Below are 12,876 nucleotides of genomic sequence, written 5' to 3'. Positions count from 1 at the left end.
CCCATCTGTTTTAAGGCAGGAGCCAGTGTGTGCTCTTGACTTCCTGCAGGGCTGCAAACCACAGATGGGCTCGCAGTGGATGCCATTGGCCGGAAAGTGTACTGGACAGACACGGGAACCAACCGGATTGAAGTGGGCAACTTGGATGGGTCCATGAGGAAAGTGCTGGTGTGGCAGAACCTTGACAGCCCCCGGGCCATTGTGCTGTACCACGAGATGGGGTGAGAGCCTGGGGTGAGAGCCGGCTCTGCAGTTCTGGGCAGGGGTTGGGAGCTGGCTCAGCTGGGGCCCTGGCAGGTGTGAAAGTGGGCTGTGAAGTGCAAGTGTGCCCCACCTCCCTGGGGCTGTTCCACTCCTTGTGACTCAGGGTGGTAGGATGATATAGAGGTAAAAAGCACCAGCTTTGGAGTCAGGAACCCAGGATGCATCTTTAACCTCTGATCCTCAGTTTCCTCACCTGTAAATGGAGGGGATAATGAAAATGTATACACCCCATGACTCTTGTGAGACTTAAGTGAGGCAGTACATGGAAAGTTCTTTTTTTTTTTTTTCACTTGTGGTAAAAAACAATATAAAATTTATCATCTTAACCATTTAAAAAAATTTTTTTAATCTTTATTTTTGAGAGAGAGAGACAAAGTGAGAGCAGGGGAGGAACGGAGAGAGAGGGAGACACAGAATCTGAACAGGCTCCAGGCTCTGAGCTGTCAGCACAGAGCCCCGACGTGGGGCTCGAACCCATGAACCTTGAGATCATGACCTGAGCCGAAGTCAGATGCTCACCTGACTGAGCCACCCAGGCACCCCTTAACCATTTTTTAAGTGTATAGCTCAGTATAGTAGATTCACCTTATGGTGAAACAGATCTTCAGAACTTTTTCATCTTGCAAATCTGAAACTCTAAGCCCATAAACAACAACTCCACCTTTTGCATAAAATACTTTTTGCAGTGTTTGGCAAATTGTCAGTACTTACAGTGTTTAGGAGCTCTGGACATAACAGCTAGTATTTTTCCTTGCCCAGGTTCATGTACTGGACAGACTGGGGGGAGAATGCCAAGCTAGAACGGTCTGGAATGGATGGCTCAGACCGGACTGTGCTCATCAGCAACAACCTAGGCTGGCCCAATGGGCTGACCGTGGACAAGGCCAGTTCCCAACTGCTCTGGGCTGATGCCCACACTGAGGTGAGGATACTGCTCCTGTTGCTTCCCGGAAGCCTGGGAAGACAGGAGAGGACTGTTCAGGATCTCCACTCAGGGCTCCCGGTCCACTCACGGCCACCCCCCACCCTCTCCTTCCTCTACAGCGAATTGAGGCCGCTGACCTGAACGGCGCCAGTCGGCACACGCTGGTATCTCCCGTGCAGCACCCATATGGCCTCACCCTGCTTGGCTCCTATATCTACTGGACTGACTGGCAGACCCGTAGCATCCACCGTGCCGACAAGGGTACTGGCAGCAATGTCATCCTGGTGAGGTCCAACCTGCCAGGCCTCATGGACATCCAGGCCGTAGACCGGGCACAGCCACTGGGTGAGAGAACCCCCTAGGGCTGTGAGCCAGAGCTGGCTTTACGGGGCGGGGGCGGGGGGGGGGTATCTCAGTGACAGAGATACATCCAGAACACAGAGATCCTTTTAGAATCTCAGAGACAAGGACCTACCTAAGCCCCCTTCCTGGATCAGGCTTTGTTCCTTCTCGGTGTGGCTGGTGCTATAACTACATGATGCTGTCACACCTTCAAAGGACTTCTTCTACCTCATCCCTGTTGGGTACCAAATTCTGTCACTTAGAACAGCAGAGAATCAGGCAACTAGGGCCCTTGTAAGATTCCCACAGTATTCCAGGCTGGGTGTCAAAGCTCATGTTCTCACCTCACCAGGTTTTAACAAATGTGGCTCTAGAAATGGCGGCTGCTCCCACCTCTGCTTGCCTCGGCCCTCGGGGTTCTCCTGTGCCTGCCCCACTGGCATCCAGCTGAAGGGAGATGGGAAGACGTGTGATCCCTCTCCCGAGACCTACCTACTCTTCTCCAGCCGCGGCTCCATCCGGCGTATCTCGCTGGACACCAGCGACCACACAGATGTGCACGTCCCCGTCCCTGAGCTCAACAATGTCATCTCCCTGGACTATGACAGTGTGGATGGAAAGGTCTATTACACAGATGTATTCCTGGATGTTATCAGGTAGGAATATCCCTGAAACCTCCAGAGGACACAGATCTGTGTTTGATCCCTGACGGGGTGAGGTTATGATCTCTGTTGACCTCTAAATAGACTGAGTGATTTGGCAGCTTGGATAGTGAGTTCTGATCCTGACTTGTTTGCTTATCACTCATAACAGAGTTTAAATTTGACGTTTTTGTTTGTTTGCTTATTTGTTTCCAGATTAGCAGAGAAGCCCAGTATGTAAAATGGACATGTCAGGCTGGGGACCTGGAGCCTTTACCTCACCATTGGGCCCTGTGGGGGCTCCAAGGATCCCCTAAAACTCATTGATGAGTAGGCCATGTAACTAAACCATGTATCTGTATTATAATACAGGAGCCCTGGCCAAATGCCAAGGCTTGTGATGGTTTCCAAGGTTGTGTTTTTGTGGTTTTAAAAATATTTTTTGTTTTATTTTACTTTTTATTATTCCTTCCATTTTTTTTTTTTACCCCACCATAGCTGAGGAATGTGATTCCTCCCACTAGTGTGAGGGGTTTACCATGACAGAGATTCTCACGTGAAAGAATAGGGGCATTCCCTGCAGTTATCTCTGAGGGGTGTATTAGGGTCTCATGCTGGGGACAGGTGGGAATACATAGTTTAGAGAAGCCCCCTAAGTGTTTGTGACATATCCCCACCCTGGTGTAGGGCTAATGGAAAAATGTACAGGTAGATTTTGACAAATTTGCCTTTCTTATAATTACCACCTAGCAATCTTTATCCCTAAGGTATATAGGGAATTACTAACCCATCTTCTGTAAGACATGGGCCCAAACATCCACTGTTAGTACCAGGAAATACTTTGTCCTCCCAAGAATTTTTTATTCATTAATTCTGCTAATATTTTGAGTACCTACTGTTCTAGATGCTGAGGAATGTACTTACAGAGATGTGGTCTCTGCCCTTCTGGAGCCTCTAGTAGGGATCCAATTATGGGAACATGGATTAAAGGGACTTCAGTCTATTTCTGGTCAATCCGGTCAGCCACCCAACCCTGAGCTGTTCCCTCAGGCGAGCAGATCTGAATGGCAGCAACATGGAGACAGTGATCGGGCGTGGCCTGAAGACCACCGACGGGCTGGCAGTAGACTGGGTGGCCAGGAATCTGTACTGGACAGATACGGGCCGAAATACCATTGAGGCATCAAGGCTAGATGGTTCCTGCCGCAAAGTGCTGATCAACAATAGCCTGGATGAGCCTCGGGCCATTGCCGTTTTCCCCAGGAAGGGGTAAGTTTATGGCCAGCAGAAAAGAGACCCAGGGAAGAAGGGCCTGATGAAGGGTCCCTTGGAAGATGCCTCTGTATTCATGGTATTAGCGTGTCCCCTGTATTCTGTCAACCTCTGGTACCATCTTCCCATGCCTTGGTGATGATGGCAGTGTTGTACCTTAGGTACCTCTTCTGGACAGACTGGGGCCACATTGCCAAGATTGAGCGGGCAAACTTGGACGGCTCTGAGCGGAAGGTCCTCATCAACACAGACCTGGGTTGGCCCAATGGCCTTACCCTGGACTATGATACCCGCAGGTGGGAATCCTGTCCCAGTTGCTTTCTGGAAATTGGGTGGGCACAGGAGAAGATGGTTGAGATTCAGATAGTGAAAACAAAAGAAAAATAGAAAGCTCCTTGGTAGGTGAGGAGGGAAAAAGCAGTGAGAAGGATGAGGGAACATATTTTTAGAGCAAAGGTTGCTGCATATAGCCCTCAATCCTCAGATGGATTTTGTTTGTGTGGTTTATATGTTTTTGATTTGAGTGTCTTTAGCAGAGCACGTCCTCTGGCTGGACCACACATCCCATGACCCCTTATTTGTCAGAGGCTGATTTTTTGCGCTTGTTGCTTTTCTGATCCCTTTGCTCATTGGAATTTGCAACTCCTTGCCTAGATAAAAAATGCTAAAGGGCAGGAAAAGAGGGTGAAAGGGGATTTGAGGCAGTTTCTCTTTCTGCCCCCAGAAGAAGGGAAAGGAATCTAAGTCACCTGGAGAGTTGGGATAACCTCAATGAGCTCCTTATAGACCAAGATCTCTTCCTTAAAGAGTGTTCATAAGAATTTCAGCTTAGATTCTTAGGAAGGAGCCAAAGGGTGATCAGGTTGCTGAAGATGAGCCTGCAGCGTGGCTCTTCAGAGGTCACTAGGCTTTCTACCCCACCCCACACAGCTCTGGCCCCCCATTTGAGTCCCCAGCTTCCCCTCTTCAGCATTGGGACTTGCAATGACCTCTCAACAAGGGTGCTTTATGACCGCTCACAGCACCTACTAGTTAGCTCAGGAGGGAATAGATAGCTCCTTGCGGGGAAGGACTGGGCTTCTTGGCAAGCATTTTGAGCAGCCCTCTTCTCACTTTTCCTTCTCAGGATCTATTGGGTGGACGCCCATCTGGACCGGATTGAGAGCTCTGACCTCAATGGGAAGCTACGGCAGGTGTTAGTCAGCCACGTGTCCCACCCCTTTGCTCTCACTCAGGTACTGGCTCAGGAGAGAGGTAACTAAACCTCCTTGACGGGGGGTGTTTCCTCGGGGTTCCAAGTTGGGAGCCTCAACCCTAGTTGCTACTTAACGATCCTGCTACAGAAGCTCATTTTAGGGGTATTTCCTGTACACTGAAGACTTGCCACCATGTGCCTGCTACTCCTGCAACACCACTCCATGTTCTAGCATTTGAAGGAGTGGCTCTCAAGTGTAGGTTCCTGGGCCTTGGCATAAAAAGAATCTACTTCATGAAGGTTGGGCCCAGGAATGTGCATTTTAACAGGGTCCGTAGTTGATCCTAGTGCTGTGTTCCCAATATCTGAGTCCAGGCAGCTGGCTTAGTGGCAGTAGGTTGCAGTGGCTAAGAGCCAGAGTTTTGAGGCAGCCAGCCAGTTGGTACATGCTTACTGAGTACCTCTAATCTGCCAGCTCCATGGGTTCAAGCTCTGCCTGCATCATTGAATGACTGCGACTTTGGATAAGATACTGAACCTCTCTAATACCTGTAAAATAAGTGAGTTTAATAATAGTGTCCTCCTGAAATATACACAAAGCATCAGCACAGTATCTGGCACTCAGTGTGTGTTATTTTTAATCTTTTTAATTATCACTGGCTATCATTTTTGAGTTCTTATCCTGTAAAATAATTCAGGGAAGGAAAAGAGGAGATCTATCAAGCCTGGAGCCACAACAGGGATTCTCAATTATTTAAAAATCCTTGTTCTTTTTTGACAAACTTCCACTTATCTGTCTTGTATATTATATCCTACCAGCCAATAAAAGTTTGGCTCTACTTAACAATAAGTTCCCCACCCCCGTACTCCAAATGTAAAACTATAGGATGATAATGAATGTGGTTTTTCAATCTATAAGTTTCCCCTGGGGTTTCTGATGTATACCTGGAAGCAGGAGGGGAACCACCTTCATTGCCCTCCCCACCCCTGGTTGAGAATCTCAGGATCACTAAATTAGAAGGCAGCTTCCCCTAGGGACACCTGGGTGGCTCAGTTGGTTAAGCGACCGACTCTTGGTATCGGCTCAGGTCATGATCTCATGGTTTGTGGGTTCGAGCTCTGCATCACTGTTAGCTCAGAGCCTGCCTGGGATTCCCTCTCTCTGCCCCTCCCCTGCTCATGTTCTCTCTCTCAAAAAAAAATAATAAATTTTTTTTAATGTTTATTTATTTTTGAGAGAGAAAGAGGGAGACACAGAATCCGAAGCAGGCTCCAGGCTCTGAGCTGTCAGCACAGAGCTCGACGTGGGGCTCGAACTCACCAACTGTGAGATCATGACCTGAGCTGACGTCAGACACTTAACCAACTGAGCCACCCAGGGGCCCCTAAATAAATAAACATTTTCAGAAGGTAGCTTCCCCTAGAAGTAACCAGAGGATTTGGGCCAGGGCTCTTTGTGAAGGGCCCAGAAGAGCAGCGACCTTAGAAGGACCCCCTGGCCCTAAGTTACTCCTATTTGCCAGGTACAAGAATTCATTTATTCATTGAGCCACTCAGTCAACTGACTGGGGATGAAGTGTTAGTACTGGAAATTGAGGAAGAAATGAAAGACATTTCTTCCTTGAAGAACTTAATCTTACATGTCAGACATGTAAACAAATGACCATGGAGTGCCAAAACTCACTCGTAGAAGGCACAGAAAAGCATGGAGGAATGAATCCCATACGGACTGGGGGAGATTTCCTGGACAGTGTGATATGGGGGACACACAGAAGTTGGCATGCTGGATAAGAGACACAGGGCATTTCAGCAGAGGGCATACACATACTAAAGCACAGAAGCTGTACCTGAGGTCAGACTGTTGAATAATATTTACTCTTTATGGGGTTTCCCTGTTGAGTAGCAGGACAGGTGGATCTACTGGACAGACTGGCAGACCAAGTCAATCCAGCGTGTCGACAAGTACTCAGGCCGGAGCAAGGAGACGGTGTTGGCGAATGTGGAAGGGCTCATGGATATCATTGTGGTTTCTCCTCAGCGGCAGACAGGTGGGCCCCTGGGTCCTGAGCCTGCTTGCTTCCTTACCATCAGTGGGGTGGTTGATCATCCCAGCGACTGTATTAACAGTCCCTGAGTTAACAGACTGAGACATTAGAGCCACAGGAGAGCCTTTTGGTTCCCATTTTAAGCTCTTAGACCTTTTCAGCCCCATGTGGTTATGCCCCTTCTGCCTTACTGTCCCTTGGAGTGAGGTAGCCGTGGAGCTCCTCCTTAAAGAGAGGTGTCAAATTGGGAGACTGGTCTAGCCCAGACCAGACACGTACCTGCTTTGCCTCCAGGGACCAATGCCTGTGGTGTGAATAATGGAGGCTGCACCCACCTCTGCTTTGCCAGAGCCTCTGACTTCGTGTGTGCCTGTCCTGACGAGCCCGATGGCCGGCCCTGCTCCCTTGGTGAGTTGGACTGAATGACGCCCTGGAACAGCAGGGTCCTTGGAGTGGCAGAGGATCATTAGCCTCGGTTTTGTCCTTCTGGGTGGGATCCCCCTCGGGGAGTCTTACAGCTGAGTGAGAGAACAATGAGTTTGAACTTTGGAATAGCACAGACCTGAGTTTGTCCAGCTTCTGGCATTTACAAGAATGGAATTCAGGTCTCCTGAATCTCTGATCCCTGCGGTGGCCTGTGAATTGCTGTCTTTTCCTGACCTTTGTGCACCACCAGCTAGCCCATCCAGAGCTATTGAATATTGGAGTCCAAATCCTTTTTATTTACAGTATGAAGAGCCTCTAATAAGGATGCGTAGGATTAAGGCAGCTATAAGATGGCTCTGTCAGGTAACCCAGGATGCTACTCTTGGATCATATGTAGAGATTTGGGGCTCTAGTGGCTCACTTCAATCCTCCTATTCTCTTCAGTACCTGGTCTAGTGCCCCCAGCTCCCAGGGCTACCAGCATAAGTGAAAGGAGCCCTGTGCTACCCAACACACTTCCTACCACCTTGCGTTCCTCAACCACCCGGACCCACACATCTCTGGAGGAGGTGGAAGGAAGGTAAGTGAATTCAATATGGGATTGAGGGCTCTTTTCTCCAAATCACCATCTTCCACCGGCAGAAGACCACAGTCTTAGCTCGATAATTCTGGCACATGGGAAGTAGGTCACATCATGAGCCACCCGTCCCTGCTCTTTGGAACTGGAGATGATTGTTGTAAGTGGATCTCTTGTTAGCTCTGAGGGCGAGAAGTTTTAAGAGCAGCTTTAGAGAGAGAAATCACTCAGAGGAGTTCCTACATGGCATTCATCCTTCCTTTCGGTGACATTTGTTCTCATAACACATTTAGTATATGGTCTTGTCCTACAGTTTGCTTAGAAGCTGCCAAGTCATAGTGGTCTCTGGGCTGTGGCTTTATGACTTGGAACATCCCCAGGGATGTAATGACCTTAGCTTATAATGACCTCAAACACACATGCACGTACATGCACGTGTACACACACACACATGTATACACACACCTTATTATTAAACAAGCAAGCATAAACATGAACAGTTCTCAAATCAAGTATAAAATATTTCATTTAATTAAGTTGATGGTGCTATCCATTTAAGATGCATCGTGATTTGAGGCGCCTGGGTGGCTCAGTCAGTTAAGCTTCCAACCTTGGCTCAGGTCATGATCTCGTGGTTCTTGAGTTTGAGCCCTGCTTCGGGCTCTGTGCTGACAGCTCAGAGCCTGGAGCCTGCTTCAGATTCTGTGTCTCCCTCTCTCTCTGCCCCTCCCCAACTTATACTCTGTCTCTCTCTCTCAAAAATAAATAAAACCTTAAAAAAAAAAAGATGCATCCTGATTTGAGAGTTTCAACTGAAAAAATGACCAACCTCAACTATGAGATGCCACTGATTGTAAGACACATTCCTGTTCCAGAGATGTTGGAATAGAGAACAATACAGATCTTAAAATTGATTAAATATGATATTAGATTCAATTAAGAAAAATTCTTATGTTTTTTATTTATGCCTTGCAAAAAAATAATCTGAAAATGCAGTGAGGAATAAAGAAGAAATAAGTACCCATGTATAGTTACTCTTAATATTTTCTATTTTATATATGTATACATTTCAAAATGATTACCACAGTAAGTTTAGTTAACATCCATCACCACACATAGCTGCAAAGTCTTTTTCTTGTGATGAGAACTTTTGAAGATTTACTCTCTTAGCAATTTTCGAGTGTATAATACAGTATTGTTGACTATAGTCACGATACTGTATATTACTTCCCCAGGACTTATAACTAGACGTTTGTACATTTTGACCACTTTTACTGATTTTATCCACTCCTCCTACCTTCCACCTCTGGCAAGCAGCAACCTATGAGTTTGGGATTCATGTTGTTGTTGTTGTTTTTAGATTCCATATATAAGTGATAATTGCACAATATTTGTCTTTTTCTCTCTGATTTATTTCACTTAGCATAATGTCCTCAAGGTCCATCCATGTAGTCACAAATGGCAGAATTTCCTTTTTATGGCTGATTAATGGTGTCTATCTTTCCAGACATTTTTCTATTTACAACATTTTTTTCCATTGTAATATACCAGTCTCTTTATTTTTATTATCAACTTTAGCTTAAAAGATAATTAACACTTGATGTCAATTCTGAAAGCAGAAACATAATAATAATCCCAGAGGAGAACTCTAGATTCATGTCTTTAAAATTATAAAATTTGGGGCTTCTGGGTGGCTCAGTTGGTTAGGCATCCAACTCTTGATTTCGGCTCAGGTCATGATCTCACGGTTGAGTCTGAGCCCCACATCAGGCTCGGCGCTGACAATGCAGAGTCAGCTTGGGATTCTCTCTCTCCTTCCCTCTCCCTCCACCCCTTCCCTGCTGGAGCATGTGCGCATACGCGTGTATGCTCTCTCTCAAAGTGAATGAATAAACTTAAAAAAAGAAAAAAGAAAGTTAAATAACAAATAAAATAATAAAATAAAATAAAATAATAAAATTTGTGCAGTGCCTGGCTAGCTCAGGTGGTAGAGTATGTGACTCTTGAGCTCAGGGTCATGAGTTTGAGCCCCATGTTGGGCGTAGAGTCTACTTAAAAAATAAGCTAAATAGGGGCACGTGGGTGGCTCAATGGATTAAGCGGCCAATTTCGGCTCAGGTCATGATCTTGCACAGTCCGTGAGTTTGAGCCCCGTGTCAGGTTCTGTGCTGACAGCTCAGAGCCTGGAGCCTGCTTCAGATTCTGTGTCTCCCTGTCTGCCCCTCCCCCACTCACACTCTGTCTCTCTGTCTCTCTCTCTCTCAAATAAACATTTACAAAAAAGTAAATAAAGTCTGAGAACTGGAATTGGGGGTATAAAAGTAAATAAAATAAAATTATAACATTTGCACATGAGCAAATCTGTCCTATTTGCCCCATATTCTCTTTTTAGAAGTTTGTATAGAAAAGCAAATACCCAGACATAAACATGTATTTTTCTCATTAAGTTTTAAGTACTATCAATCATGATTAATCTGATTTTCTTTAGGATAGTTTAGAAAACTTTCGAACCCTACTCAGATACTTTCTTAGGGTCACAGTCTATTTGAAGACTCCATGCATCTTGGTTTCAAATGTTCTTGCAAGTAGCTTTTCTCTAGCCTTTTAGGAGATGCCTTATTTATTTACTTATTTATTTTCTGAGAGAGAGAGCACGTGCACACACAGGGGGAGGGGCAGAAGAAGAGGGACAAAGGGAATCTTAACAAAGCTCCACGCCTAGGCCCAGTGCAGAGCCCGTTGCAGGGCTGTATCTGACAACCATGAGATCTTGACCTGAGCCAAAATCAAGAGTCAGACAGGGGGACCTGAGTGGCTCAGTTGGTTGAGCGTCCAACTCTGGCTCATGTCATGATCCTGCTGTTTGTGAGTTCGAGCCCCACATCAGGTTCACTGCTATCAGCACAGAGCCTGCTTCAGAGCCTCTGTCTGTCTCTTTCTGCCCCTCCCCTGCTTGTGCTTTCAAAAATAAATAAACATTAAAAAAAAAAAAGTCAGATACTTAACCAACTGAGTCACCCAGGCACCCCAGGAGATGCCTTTAATTGATTGTTCATAATGTGCCACAAAGAAATTACCTCCTTAGCATTTCAAGTTGGTTCCCTGATCCCTCCCTCTGGATGTCTTGCATATTCTCTTTTGAAAGAATGAAGAGAAGAAAAACAGGGTTTTTTTCAGGGTCTATTAGGCCTTGTGATAATCTGTATCCAGTCAGAGGTTTGCTTGGCTGGTAGTTTCTTCCAGCTCATCCTGGTAGCTTAACGAACCCTACTATTGATATCCTTAGTGTTGTTTCAGCAGACTTCTAGCTTACTTCCAGACCTGCTTCTCCTTTTTTAGAGGAATCTTCTTTACAGAGTACATATTTTGGGGTGCCTGGGTGGCTCAGTCAGTTAAGTGTCCAGCTTCGGCTCAGGTCATGATCTCACAGTTTGTGAGTTCAAGACCCACGTCGGGCTCTGTGCTGACAGCTCAGAGCCTGGGGCCTGCTTCAGATTCTGTGTCTCCCTCTCTCTCTCTCTGCCCCTCCCCCACTCACACTCTGTCTCTCTTTAACTCAGGAATAAATAAACATTTTTAAAAATTGTTTTTAAATTAAAAATAATAAGCATACATATTTTAAAACTCATTTAAACATGATATCGCATCCCGAAGACAGTGACTCACACTGATTTCTCTGTATTTCCTGGTCTGTGCTTCTGATGTCTCCCATCAGGTACAATCAAATATCAGTAAGCCCCATTCAAAAGCCTTTCCCCCTGTCCTTCCCAGGACTTTCCCTCTTTCCTAGAGGAAGGCAAGGTCTTTATCAAATACAAGTAACCTTCACATTCAGTTTTCTCTGCCCCACAGATGCTCTGAAAAGGATGCTCGGCTGGGCCTCTGTGCACATTCCAATGAGGCCATACCTGCTGCTCCAGGTGAGCCCTGAGTGCCCAACTGTTTTGGAAAAGAAGGTATAAGGAATCCGAATTTCCACTGATACCTTCCAAAACCTTCATAGGGACTCTTTGGGATTGTCAAACCCATTTCTCAGACTGAATCCATAGAAAAAACAATCATTAGTTAGCCACCACTTACAGAGTACTTTCCATATGCCAACCATTTGTTAAGCTGTATATATGTGTGCCCGTGCACACGTGTGCATGTGTGTATATGTATATACACAGTCACGTGTCATTGCCAGCAGGCTAGGAGCGGTTTATTATCGCTCCTCTAACTATCTCATCTAACTGATGAGAAAACATAGGCTTCAAGTTAAGCATCTCGCCTTAAGTCACATGGGTAGTAAATATTGGAATTGGGATTAGAGATAGGACCATAGATCTCTTCTCAGCCCTCTACCCTTACCCCTGCGGCCTCTTCCCTGGCTATCCTCAGGTGGTGTGGGATCCAACCCCTACCAAAGGAACCCTCGTCTTCCCACCCCTCACTCCAGCTGGAAGATTGTCCGTGGCCCCCACCTAGTGTCTCTCTGTTCTTCTAGGGGAAGGACTTCATGTCAGCTACGTCATCGGTGGACTCCTCAGCATTCTGCTGATTTTGGTGGCAATTGCAGCTTTGATGCTGTACAGGTAACCTCAGCCTCGCTGCAGGGGACACATGGTCACTGGTCCTCATTATCTGTGCTCTCCCGAAGCTCCACATCCTGCTGATCTAACTTCTGACCAGCCTCATGTCAAAGATAGGTCCCTGGTCAGAGCGAGGTAGAACCTGAACTCTGATTCTTCTTCACCATTCACAGCCCAAGCAGGTTTCTGATATTAGGACCACGGCAGCCCTCGGGATTCTCTTTATAGACGAGGATACAGAGGGCTTTACCCAAGGTCACATGGGAAGAGACAGAGCTGGGACTGATGCTGCCATCTTTGCTTTTCCTCTACTCTGCCTCACCTCAAACCACCAAAGGTGGAAATGATCTTCTCTTCACATAACCACGGCCTTTACCCCAATATTGTTTGATATGTCATTGCTCAGTAGGGATCATCCTGGGAAGGTGGAGTGTGTCATTTTCAGTTTAGAATCCTTTTTATGACCCTCTGTATATTTTCTCCAAATGCTTGAAACACAGCTTGCAGCAAAAATACCAGGATTTTGCTATGCTGCTGTGGCTCCTGCTTCCAACAACAACAACAACAACAACAACAACAATAACAGCAACAATAACAACACTAATAATAATAGTAACC

At 46.2% G+C, this 12,876-nt stretch overlaps 1 protein-coding gene across 1 annotated transcript in view; it reads left to right on the top strand.

Annotated features, from left to right (window-relative positions):
- Positions 1-12,876, top strand: part of LRP4 (LDL receptor related protein 4) — a 40,652-nt gene that overhangs the window by 23,920 nt on the left and 3,856 nt on the right. Inside the window, exons 25-36 of the mRNA XM_047071058.1 lie at positions 50-221; positions 1,024-1,186; positions 1,309-1,534; positions 1,884-2,187; positions 3,223-3,441; positions 3,606-3,740; positions 4,571-4,679; positions 6,543-6,687; positions 6,979-7,092; positions 7,555-7,690; positions 11,540-11,607; positions 12,174-12,261. Of these exons, the coding sequence (XP_046927014.1) occupies positions 50-221; positions 1,024-1,186; positions 1,309-1,534; positions 1,884-2,187; positions 3,223-3,441; positions 3,606-3,740; positions 4,571-4,679; positions 6,543-6,687; positions 6,979-7,092; positions 7,555-7,690; positions 11,540-11,607; positions 12,174-12,261 (1,879 nt within the window). The remainder of the gene's footprint in view (positions 1-49; positions 222-1,023; positions 1,187-1,308; positions 1,535-1,883; positions 2,188-3,222; positions 3,442-3,605; positions 3,741-4,570; positions 4,680-6,542; positions 6,688-6,978; positions 7,093-7,554; positions 7,691-11,539; positions 11,608-12,173; positions 12,262-12,876) is intronic.

Source organism: Lynx rufus, unplaced genomic scaffold (genome assembly GCF_022079265.1).
Source record: "Lynx rufus isolate CCGP_SWC_20201006 ecotype Redwood Valley unplaced genomic scaffold, mLynRuf1.p SCAF_9, whole genome shotgun sequence".
NCBI lineage: Eukaryota > Metazoa > Chordata > Mammalia > Carnivora > Felidae > Lynx > Lynx rufus.
This window is presented reverse-complemented; position numbering and strand designations above follow the sequence as displayed.